This window comes from Acanthisitta chloris, unplaced genomic scaffold (genome assembly GCF_000695815.1).
Source record: "Acanthisitta chloris isolate BGI_N310 unplaced genomic scaffold, ASM69581v1 scaffold3224, whole genome shotgun sequence".
Classification (NCBI taxonomy): Eukaryota; Metazoa; Chordata; class Aves; order Passeriformes; family Acanthisittidae; genus Acanthisitta; species Acanthisitta chloris.
Window position 1 is genome coordinate 47,135 of NW_008669687.1, and position 12,593 is coordinate 59,727.

Consider the following 12,593-nt stretch of genomic DNA (forward strand, 5'->3'; position numbering starts at 1 on the left):
TGCTATTCCAGTCTTCAGGCTGAAAGAGTCATGCATTGAATTTCAGTCTCTTGTCAATCTCCTGGATGTTTTTATCTCTTGGTTGCCTTTCTCCATCTCCCATTCTAGGTTTTGTTGGTCTTTCTCCCAGTCTAAACCTCTCAGGCTGACTGAAGTCTATAGGAGACAATACTGAGAATCAGAATCAGTATTTCACTAGAATTACTTGGAGCCCTCAAAATTGCTCAGCAGGTGCAGGGGAAAATCCAGCACATTCTCAGTAGCATTGGTCTGGATCATAGCCAGCTGTCATCACATCTTTGAAGAAATCAGTCATCAAATTCAACTTGATTCACAAAATCTTAGGGTAATGGTGGCTTCTTTAACAAAATACTGTGTAAATGCTTGAGAAGCATCTACCTTAGCAGTTGTTGTTTCTGCTATTGCAAGCATTCTGTTGTTGTAAACATTGAAGATGCAGACAAACAAGTTGTGTCATTAGGAGTGCAGCTCTCAGTCTTTATTGCATTCAGTGACATCTAGGATTTCTGCGGGTCTTATTATTATATTCATCTGAGACAATGCAATGTTTTTCCAGTTCTGTTTTCTCTTTCTGATTGATTTGACATTTTTTACTTGTTTAGGGTTTGGTTTTTTTCAACAAAAGACATTTATTTGCTTTGGTTTATGTTCAGATTGGTTTTAAATTAGTTGGGTTTATAGCTGATCAAATGGTAATTGAGTCCTTGGTGCTGTCATATATTAGTACCTGGCAGACATGGTGGCATTTGACAGCACCCTACATATCATGTTACGTATTTCACTGTGTGGGGAAGAGGGTGTAAATTTATTTCTGCATATTGTGTGACCAGTAATTCCTGCCTGCCACATACCATCATTTAACTCTCCCCTCTTCTTCCAGTGTTAAGGACTTTTCTTAATTTGTCCTATTATCATTGCCTTATATCGGTATAAACAGGGATCCATTCTCCCCTGTAATAAACTTGCATGTACCTCCATTAAAAAAACCCCAACAAACCGAAACAGCATCAAAAAACCATGAACAAAACAACCTACAAAGAAAAATCCCAAAGGATAATCTTTTCTACTATCGTTCATTTTAGGCATTTATTACAGACATTCAGTTCTCACTCTGAAATATTTTTACTGCTATCCTTCTGACAGTTAATGGTTTTGACTACAGCCTGTTCATGTTATATTTTCTTACACAGTCCTCAGCTGTTGTAGAAAGGAAAAGATGGATTTAGGATTGCCTTTTTCCTAGCATTATTGCTACTTTATTTGAATTGATAGCATGGGTTCAACAGTGACTGTTGAAGCTGAGCATTGTATCGCTCCTCCACTTTGGTCTGCTGAGTAAGAAAAGTGTTTTTCATGACAGCATTTCTGGTTTGAAGCTCTTATGGCAGAAATCCTGGAGAAGACACTTGTGCAGGCAGGAAGCCAACCACTCCTTTCAGCTTCAGCAGACATATTAAAGACTAAAAAGATGCTCTTTTGTTTTTGCATACATTGACTCGTTTGTGCTTTCCTAAAGCTCCCATTTGACTTTGTTTATGGAGCTTGTACTTCTCCAATTCAGCCTTTATATTCCCCATCAACCAGCATGTTAATGTGTGGCAAATGGGAAGATTAACAGGCTGGAACGCCTACCAAGACCTACCCGTCTGCTTCGATGTGGCTAAAATAGCTTCAACTGCTTTTGCACACAGCTGTGTGCCAGCAGCACATGTAGATAGATGGTACCTAGTCTTACTGTAATTTAACTGTTCAGGTGAATAGCAGTGAAGCTGTTCATAATGCATTCCTAGCTGTGGTCTAGGGCATTCCCCTGGCCCTGTGGAGCCTGCCTGTGTTATTGCATTCACACCAGGTCAGATTGGTCTGCAGGTGGTACAGTTGTGCATCTCACTGCAAGGTAGGAAAACAATAAAAGTCAAAGAAACATTGTGTGTCTTGGTTGGATTGCATTATTTAGTGGCCAGAGAACTTAGTGTACTTCCAAAATCACGTTCATTTTTTCATTTTGTTGCAGTCCGGTACCAGCCAGTCCGTCTCTTGCCTGGTAATCTATTGCTTCATTCCTCAAATCAGATTTTCTGGAAATGGCAGTCGACAGGAGGAAAATGCAGCAATGAAAGCTGCAGATACCAACCAGAAAATCCTTTGTTCTCTACCTCTATGTAAGCCTAGATAGTATTTATGATATCACAGGTCAGGGCAAGGTTCCTTGAAGAGCTTAGTAATAACAGAGATTCCTTTGCTTATATGAGAATTGAAGAATTCTGCTCTAGTATGTTTAGAGTCATAGTTCTGAGCAGTTTTATTGGAAGAAGAGTGAGAAAAATAAATGCATTACATGGAATTAGGATAAAGTTCACACAGTTGCTTGCTTTTAGTGGGTACTTCTGCAGGCTGAATAAAACTGTACTAAGTCTCAGCAAGGTAAAAGCTGTGTTGCACTGACAATGTCTGCTGAAATAGCTGAAGAGAAGCCACTGATTATCTTGAGCAGGGGCAGGAGCTGTCTTGGGGACTGGCCCAGTCTCCCTGGTTTGGGTTCAACTGAAGCTCCTACTTAAGTACCCCTTCAGGTGCTGAGACCTTTATTGCTTCCTTTTGAAAATGCTAGTATCTGTCTGACCTGCAAAGTTTTGTGATTCAGAGTTTGTGTTTTGTTTGCTGAATTAATTTTAACTTAGATCAGTTCTCTTCTCTGGTTCGTAGCATGGGGGATGGGAGGAAGGAGGGATGTAATTTTTTTGCTTCTGTTGGTAGCATTGATTTGCAGTTTTATATAAATAGGGTCTGAGGCATGGGATCAGTACTTCTTACACTGGTTTTGTTGCTGAAGTTAACATATTGCAGAAGAAATGCTCTCATTTCAAACCATATGTTCCATATAAATATGTAACTTGCTTAGCATACCTTGGAGTTGTGTAACATTCTACATGCCTTAAATCAGAAGTACTGTTAATGCAATTAAATGCAGTCATAACTGAATTACTGTGGTGTGATAGTGGATTTAGGGGTTTATTCCCCTTAGTCCTGTCTAAGTATGTTAAAGAAACAAAAATCTGGTTTCAGATGAAAAGAAAAATGCCTGTCTGATGTTTTTCTTTCAGATGTTCCTAAGCTCCAGCACATATCCTGAGATTCATGGTTATTTGCATGCAAAGGAACAGGGAAAAAAATCATGGAAAAAATTGTACTTTCTTTTGAGAAGATCTGGCCTTTATTTTTCCACTAAAGGTACATCTAAGGTAAGGGAGGAAAAAACCCAGCAGGGTGAGAACTGTGAAGTTGAGCAAATGTGTATGTATTTATCATTTGTTGTAATAATAATCAAAATTTATAGTGGTAAATCCAAATAAGCAAACTTACAGTGAGAAAAAGGAAAAATAAATATTTTATAAATAAAATCTAGAGAGATACTGAGTTATAAAATTGAGAAAGTGTTGTCCTAAGAACAGTAGTTTCTTTTTGCCTGATAACTTTTCTTCATTCTGGTTAATGTTTTTCAGTCAGGTAACAGAGTACCATTTTAAAATGAATTTTCAAATACTAGTTAAAATTCTGAACTATAAGTAGATGCTCTAAAAAATGCCTATAATCTTTCCTTATCTAAAATCAGAAATTTTACAGGATGATTTGGGGAGTTCTCAAAATTTGTGACTGGACAGTTTTTCATTTTTTCATTCAAATTTTTGATGATGGTAGTCTAAACCTTACAATGTTAAACACTGGAGTTGAGACATCTTCTGCATAAACTATTTAAAACAGTGGTTTTTCTTGCTTTGAATTTTCTGTGTTAACTGAGAGTATTCGTTAAGCTGGTTTTGTATCCTTCAGCAAAATTCTTTTGTTTGCTTCCTTGACTTAATTAACCTTAGAAGGTGGAGATAATAGTTAGAAATAGCATTGGGCAGCAATTACTACAGTATGTTGTTTTTCAGTTTATGAAAGATTATTATATTTGATGTATGAAATAGATAATGCTCTCAAAACTTGACTGATACTCTAATATTATTGTGGCTTGAATTTAATGGAAGTTTCCCCAGAAATTATATAACTTGTACTTTTTTCTCCTCTCTGGAAGAATAAACTCTTTAACTAGTTTGAGGGTTTTTTTCTCTGCATTATAAAATTAATATAGAGTTGTCTCTTTCTAGATTTCATGATGTCACAATGCAGTATGTAAGACTGTATTTTGGAACAGGGTAACTACTGTACTCTTCCAAGTTTCTTGTCTTGAGAGTCGGGCTAAAAGTACTCTAACTGCATTACATTGCTTTTCTTTTTAGGAGCCAAGGCATCTGCAGTTTTTCTGTGAATTCAGCAATAGTGATATGTACATGTCTTTGACAGGCAAAAAGATTTCTGGAGCACCAACAAACTATGGATTCTGCTTTAAGGTACAAGCTTATTATTCTGATACATATTAAAGCAAGCCACATATTTTAGGTAAGCTGAAGTTTCTTTAAGGTTTTTGAAAACAATATTCAGCTGTCTATTATAAAATAGGAGAATTAGTGGCTTTTATTTCAACAGGTATTATCTTCAAGATATGCATTAATGCTAAAAAAATGTGCTGTGGCCTTCTAGCCTAACAAATCAGGAGGAACCAGAGACCTGAAACAGCTCTGTGCAGATGATGAACAAAGTAGGACCTGTTGGATGACAGCAATTAGGTTGCTAAAGGTAATTTTTCTATCCAGAGTTAAATTCTTAAGTTTACTATGTGATATTTTGATGCCATTCAGTAGAGAAGTAACATAATTTTAGGTTCCCATGCAATAGCAGTATCAACTTTGTTCTCTGAAAGTTTATTTTTATTCATCCCAAGAGAGAGGCCAGACTGCTGGAATCATTGTAGGGGTGGAATGATGCTTCCATCCCGCAAATATTTAACATTGTAAGCATAAGCTTCCATGTAACCATGTTGAATTCAATGAGATTGTTGAGTAATATTGGACAAAGCAACAAGAATACACAAGAAGGGAACCTTAATGTTTTTAAAATGTATCTGTTTTGACAAATAAGAATAGGTCAGATGGCTAATATTTAATGCAGAGTGTACATTAAAAAAGGCAGCAACAAGAACAATGATGATGTACATTTCCTTATCTTGGCAGTATTTGTCCCTGGTCTATAATGGTAAAGAAAAGCATGTGTTATCTTTTAAATCTGAAAAAAGATTTACTTGGCTTAGGTTTATAATTTAAAATGCTAACCATGTTATTTTCTGGTTTTAGTATGGGATGCAGCTGTATCAGAATTACATGCAACCGTATCAAGGTAGAAGTGGCTGCAGCCCCTTGAATATAACACCTATGGTATGTCCCACAGCAGCTCCATGAATAAATACGTGTTTCTACCATCATGCTGGTTTTAAGTAACTTGTGTCAGTTATACTACTGACCTGGTCCTGCAAATCCTTGCATGTGTGAATGCTTGCCGAAATCTTTAGGGCTTTCAGGGCCGACTAGAGAGCTAAGTAATTAATTTACTTAATGCAAATCAGGTAGTTAAAACCAGTTAAAAGGCTTTTTCCCTTTGTCAAATCTCCGGTATTTTGAGAGTTCATTGGCTTATTGTCACTGTTGGAAAGAGGATTTTGAAAACTAAGCAGCAGAAATATAAAAGCATTAAAAAAGAAGTAAAGTGGTTAAGGTTACACATGCTGTAAATTATGAATTAGAAAGCTGCAACAAATCCTTTTCAGTATCCTTTCTTTTTAAAACAAATTTAAATATAAAATATGGAGTATTTGAGATGAATTTCAGCTGGTGTAATACTGACTCAACTTCAGCAGAAGACCCTAATTTGGCAGAACTGGGTTTTGAAGAGAAAACTGCCTATACTAGAAGCTGTGTCCATCTTCTCAGTCAGATAGTTGGGATTGGATGAGGTTGTTCTTTTCTTTAATATCTTATGTTATCCCAGTTCTTTATGAGTCATTTGATTTCAGACTTCTTCATGGATGATTTATATCCCTTTTGTGGTTTTTGTTGACTAAATTGGATAAAAATTACTTGTTCCTAGGACTTGTGGCAGTGATTTTATGGTGAATTTTGTTAGCTTTTATTATAGTTCTTGCTGGTAAAATGCCAAAAAATCACATTTGCTATTACAGGTATTCACAAAAATAGTTTCCAGTGATATTGCTAATAAGCATGGCTTCAAAATTGTGCTTAATACGCTGAGCATGTCTTTTTGTTATGTGAAGCTCTTGCAATAGCCAACTGCTGAGTCCCTCCTCTTTGACTGTTGCATGTGTTCTAGCTCCCATAGTTTCTAACACAGGCAGAATCTATAACTACTATTAACAATGACACTGTTTTTCTACTTGTGTATAATTCATGAATTAAACAGCAAATTGAATAAACTTGGGGATTAACTGCACACACTAATGAACATAATTAATTCATAACGGAGCCACTTCCACGTTTCACATTCCTTAATAACTCACAACCACGTCAGCTACAAAGAGTTCCTTCCACTCTGCTAGAGGCAAACATTTTCTTTTATTTTGCCCTTTTTTTAACTTTTGCAAAGTTCTTTACAGGATACAGTTACTCAGACAGACCTCAGTCTGCAGTATCAAGTATTACAGTGAACTACAGAATTGCTCTCCTCCATTTCTAGTTATATCCATGCTTGTATCCAAGCAGAAACAAAACAGAGCTCCTTTGGTTTTGGACTGGGAAGCTTTGCTAAGCCTACAGAGATATGTACCTCTTGTGTCCAGATGTTGCTTTAACTTATAGAGTGCTAGAATGTTCTTTTAGTTATTTGATATTCAAGTGCCTGCCAACATTTGAACCTTTACAAACTGTGTTAAGCTTGATTTTCTACACCTTAATTTCTGATAAACATTTTGGTGAGTTTTAGGAGTGGTTTGTCAAACTTCAATGTTTTAATTCTGTTGTTACATACTTGATCTTCACTGAGAGAAAAAAATACAAGCTTTTTTTAATAACAGATCCTGAGTTGCTGAGTGTGTGATAAGAGTTAGAAGGGATGCATTAAAGTAGAAGTTATACTCCATAGAAGATGCTGTTTTCAATGCTTAAATCTGATAAATTCTGAGTGAAATTTAATACAGCAAATATATAAATTTATGACATATTTATGACAAGATACTTTGAATCTTTGTTAACTTGATGGTTATAAGCATTTTGTATTTTTTCTTTTTTTTTTTTCTTTTTTTTTTTCTGTTACTTGGACATTTTATAACAGTTTCCAGACTTGTTTGGACATTCAAAGGGCTACTTATAGTTAAAAAATACAGTTTATGGTAAAGCAGTGTATTTATGATCCATTGCAGTAATGCGAAAAGATGGTCTGTCCTGCCAGACTGTAAAATTGAGCTTTGCAGCAGCATACTGGAATTACAAATGCTCCCTAGGGTAAAATGAGTTTGGCTCTGATGGGAAACACTGCCTGTACTTGAAACATCACTTACAAAGCATAGCGTTTTCTCAGAAGCTTACTTTTAAATGATGGATCTTTTATCAAATGAGCAAACTAAATTTATTTCTCTTTGTTGCAGAGAAGCATTTCAGAAAATTCTTTAGTAGCAATGGATTTCTCAGGACACAGAAGCAGAATTATAGAAAATCCAACAGAAGCCCTTTCAGTTGCAGTTGAAGAAGGATTAGCATGGCGGGTATAAACACCTTTGCTTTATAATAGTATTTTCTGGTTTGGGGGTTTAAGAAAAAGCCTTTGAAATCATGTTTTTACTTCTCTCTCATACAGAGGAGAGGGTGTCTCCGACTCAACTCACATGGTAGTCCTATTGCCATGTCTAACGTGGGTATGTGTGAGTTAATTCACTGCCAGAGAAATGCAGTAACTGGTTCTTTCAATAAAGGGAAAATGTTTCTCACAGATCTTTATTTCTACAGCAATACACAGATCTCAGTCATGGTTTCATCATAAAATCTCTAGAGAAGAGGCTCAGAGACTTATTTTGCAGCATGGACTTGTAGATGGGTGAGTTAATTTTTTACATAACTGTTTTGAGACACATTTTTAGTCAAAAACTCCAATTTTCTTGTGCCTCTTATTGGGGGAAGGAAGAATTTGCACTTACCTAATAGGAATAAAAATTCTTTTATATAGAGCTGTCTGGGGATCGGTTGTTTTCTATTTTATATCATTTGGAAGCAATAAAGTGGTGATCTAAGTCTTCAGTTCTGTCACTGACCAATTACTTATGTGCGCTTAGAGCCAGGCACTTGAGCTCTGTATTTGCACAGTATTCTCTGGGAACTGTCAACTTTGGCACCAGTGTCTTTTGTATCTCCTATTAGTGATCAAAGAATGAAAGAAAGCCTGAAAACATTATTCCAAGATGAACTGTGCAGGGACAGACATTGAAAAAAAGGATGCTTTTTCTCATGAAATTACTAAAAATTGTATCATCCTTTAATAGTAAACAATAACTATTAGGATAAGGCTTTTATTTTTCTCTCATTTAAATATTAATTTTAAAAATGACAAAGCAAGTTGGTGTTCTATGTTCAAATCCTCCTGTTTTTCATTCCTGTATTTTTATCCTTACTCCTGTATTAAGTGTAAACTTGGGCCTATTTCTTTCAATGAGTGATTCCATAAAACTCTCAGTTTCTTTGAGTCTGTTTCCAGTTAGGTGCCTGGAACATCCGATTGCTGGTTAAATTCCTTCAGTTATAGATTAAGTGTGTTGTAATATTGTTTTCTACATCTACAGAAAGGGCATCAGAAAAAAAAAAAGTTAAGGTAAGGAAAAGGAGACAAACCCAGTCATACTCAGCAAGGATGATTAATTGGACTTGCACTTTTGTATATTTAATTCTTTTTTTAACTTCAGGGGTCCTGTTTTTAAGCCTGGCTAATCATCCCAAAGCTGCTTCTGTACTCTGCATTCTGTTTTGCATTTGTTACACGAGGGGGACAAGATATGGAGATAAATCCAACATGTATTTCTGAGCAGGATATCATTCTAGACCTGATCAGTCTTCCAGTGTATTTCTCACACACACACACAGTTAAATGAAACTCAGGAGATTTGGCAAGTAAAGAGCAATGCTGTTTGAGATTAATACCTTGCTAGCATTAGTTTAGTACAGTGTTGTTGACATTATATTATTGTATCTATTTGTAGTTACACATTGTGGTTTTGGCAAGGGTGATACTCTTGCATAGACTGTCTAGAATTGATTAGAACATTACTAGTATGAGCGTGATATGCATTTCAGATATACATTTGGGAGTTACAGTGAAGTCATGAATTCATTACATCATGTGACTAATGCTGTGCTTTTTGATGGGCTGAAAGAATGAATTATCACCATAAATACAGATGTTTTTCATGGGAATAGTAAGACTTCAGTTTCCAGGAATGGGGGCAGAGAAAATAATCCATGCTGAGCCTTTTAAGGTGATTGCAAGCAAGGAGTTCTCCTGCATATATGGCAGAGGTTGTAGCACCTCTATAGTACCATATGTACCAACAAGTCTGTTGTTCATGATGGTTTAAAGAAGGTAAGGGGACTGCTTAGTATCTGCAATAGTCTCAGTATTTGGATAACCCAATAACAGAAATAGGGACAGCAACAGTCTTAAGGCATGCTGTGAAGGAATAAAGTTTTTGGATCTACTGTTCTGGTGTAAAACGAACTTAAAGAAGTTTACGTAGCAATATTGTAGATTTCATACTTTACCCCCAAAGGGCGTTTGAAGACTTTTCAGTGATAAATGGTTGAGAGGATTGCAGACTGATCAGCATGTGGCTGAGGAATGGGATAAGAGCAGTAAAATGCAACTGGTCATTCAGAGAAGTTTATGAGGGAGGAGTTGATTGGAGTCATCTAGCATGTCTAAAAAGCTCCTTTCAGCCAGCATTTTTAAGATTCTGTGAACTACGAGCCTTTCTTGATAATAAAGGTTCTTTGACAACTAAAATAAGTTTGACGTGATAAGGTTAGAAAAGAGTAAACACCTTTTTATGTGAAGGAGAATAAATTTTTCTTATTTTTGCTGTTAAAATAAGGAAAAAAGTATGAAAATGGACTTCAAAAGACGGATGAATGGGAACACAAATCCTAATCAATGTGATTGCTTTGTGTATCATTTAATGTGGGTCCCAGTGTTTGGGTGTAGAAACCCCATTTTTGTTATTTGCAAAGGGGCACGTTCTTACAGTGTCATTTTTTCTGGAGAAAAAAAAAAAAAGGTGCCAGTCTTCAGTGAGAAACATACAAAATATTCAAGTTAATGCAAAGGATCTGTCTTAAGTGTTCTGAAAAATTTAATTCACGTCCCGGAGAGGGCGAGCGGCCACTAGGTGGTGAGAGCGAGCCGGTTAGCAGAGCCCGCGGCTGGCGAGGAGTCCGACTTGTCCTTGTGCTTGCCGTGTGCTGAGTTGGCAGTTATCCCTCTTTGATCACTGAATTAATATCAGAGCTCCGAATTAGATTGGAAAAGGATTTTAAATAGAAATGTTAATGGTAATGGACTCCAAATTCCTTAATTCCAGGTATTTTCTTACTTTGTAAAAATAGAACTCTTAAAAAAAGTTCTAATATCATTTGAGGATGAAATTAGTACTTTGGGTCCTTGCCTGTAGTCAGTGAAAAATCCACTGTAAGCCTTTGGTTGCTTTCTTTCTCTGAAATCCCTTTTTTCATATTATAGCTGGGCTCTCATTCCTGGTATGTGGTGGGGCAAAAGTAGGTGGTCAATAGTGCACAGTTGATTGATACCTGCAAGTCCATCTGGCCCATTTCTTTTGTGTCCTGAAAGAGGAGCATGTTTGCCAGTGGCAGTCCCTCTATTTCCCTTCTTTGGTGCATTGGTTAGCTATATCTGTTCCAGACCTGCACAGTACAAGCAGTTCAGACTCTCTCCACTACAAGGCTATGTATCAGTTACTTCCCTCTGTCCTCCAAACTGTTCTCTGCTGATATTCCCAACCAGATGAAAACTGGCTTTGATTGGTAATCATCCTTGGCCTGTACCAAATCATTCTACCAAGATTATGGCAAAATTATGTTAGTCCACATCCTGTTTGGAATAAGTTAACAGTGAAGTAGTTGTAGTGGCACTGTTGACCATTGAGAGTGTTGTGATTTGAATAATGATGCCATGAAGCAAGCAGAGTTTAGCTCTGTCTTGGTGGGAATTTTGCTGCTGTGCAGAAGTGAATGTGCATTTTTTGAGCATTTGCCAGATGTGAAGAACATTCTGGTCTATCATGCTTTTCTGTAAAATTCCTGTTTACCTATCTTTTGAATTATCTCTATAATGCTTGAGATTTAGATAACTGTCAGAGGCCTAAGAAAAAATTTGTTCAAAGCACAAACTTTGAGGGTGCTTTTCTGTCTGAAGAGATGCATTGTAATTCTATGCAGTGTAAAAACTAACGCCTACAGTGTCATTTATTCTGAGAATGCATGTTTTTCACATAATAGACAAGGTGAAGAAGAATTTAAGAGAAAGTATTCCCAGTGACACATTTGCAAAGAAATACTGATTAAAAGCCTAACTTACGTAATTCATATTATTTATGCTTTTCACTAATACATATTGTAATGAATTTAGAACAGTTTTAGCTGGGTGTTTACAAAAGAATTTCCAGTGATCTTACTGTGAAAATTTTCAATCTCTTTTAGGGTATTCCTGGTACGTGATAGCCAAAGTAACCCCAAAACGTTTGTATTGTCATTGAGTCATGGATTAAAAATAAAACATTTTCAAATTGTACCAGTAAGTAGATTTTTATTCAGTTTATATATGCAGTTGTAAAACCAAACAATTGAATAATTGTGATAGAATATCTATGGATTTTTTTCTTTTGCTGTTATATGATGTAACCATCATACCTGTACCACTAAAAATAATTAGCATTCTTTAGTAGACTTGAACATTTTTGATCTTTGCTGTTGATTTGCTCTAAAGCTTGATTACTTTTTTTAAATCCTAAAAAGTTTCTTGAAAAAATAAACAAGTCTATTTGAACTGGAATAGAAGCAACCCTGATGGCATGAAAATCATGTATTAATAGAGGTCATGTTGCCTTTCCATTTTTTCAGTATGTGCACTATTTCTTAGTCATCTGTTCAGGTGTACTGTCTATGATGTGTGTGTATGTCTCACTGACTCATCTGTTCAATATTTGTAGTCAAACATATTTTGTTGACATCTCTTCTTGATTCACGTTATTGTGGTATATTCATGTCCAGGTCTTCTTCAGAGGGACAATTTTAGCAAAAAAATTGCTATCTTTATTTAGTCCAGCTACTTGATTGGTAAGCTGAAATTTCTTAAACTGAAACCGTATTTCTATCAGTTTTCATTGAAGGTACAGTCCAAGTCTTCTGCCAGAATGGTCAGCCTTCCTCATCACTTCCAGTCCCTCACAAGGTGGTTTATGCAGAGTTTTTACCAGCTGCTTCAGTTGAGATGAGAAACACTTGAGCATTCTGTATTTTGGCCACACATGCTTAACATAACTGAGCAGACCCATAGCTTTTTCATCTCTCTTCACAAGAACCTTTCTTCCAGACCACATAATACTCTAGCCTCCCCATTTCTTCCTGCTG

The 12,593-nt window shown here is 36.2% G+C and overlaps 1 protein-coding gene across 1 annotated transcript in view; it reads left to right on the forward strand.

Moving 5' to 3' along the window:
* GRB14 (growth factor receptor-bound protein 14) overlaps positions 1–12,593 on the forward strand; it is a gene marked incomplete at its 5' end in the record, with an annotated part of 61,472 nt that overhangs the window by 45,743 nt on the left and 3,136 nt on the right. The window contains 8 exons of the mRNA XM_009073395.1: positions 3,126–3,263; positions 4,305–4,415; positions 4,606–4,701; positions 5,256–5,336; positions 7,556–7,672; positions 7,765–7,822; positions 7,914–8,001; positions 11,664–11,757. Coding sequence (XP_009071643.1) covers positions 3,126–3,263; positions 4,305–4,415; positions 4,606–4,701; positions 5,256–5,336; positions 7,556–7,672; positions 7,765–7,822; positions 7,914–8,001; positions 11,664–11,757 — 783 coding nt within the window. The remainder of the gene's footprint in view (positions 1–3,125; positions 3,264–4,304; positions 4,416–4,605; positions 4,702–5,255; positions 5,337–7,555; positions 7,673–7,764; positions 7,823–7,913; positions 8,002–11,663; positions 11,758–12,593) is intronic.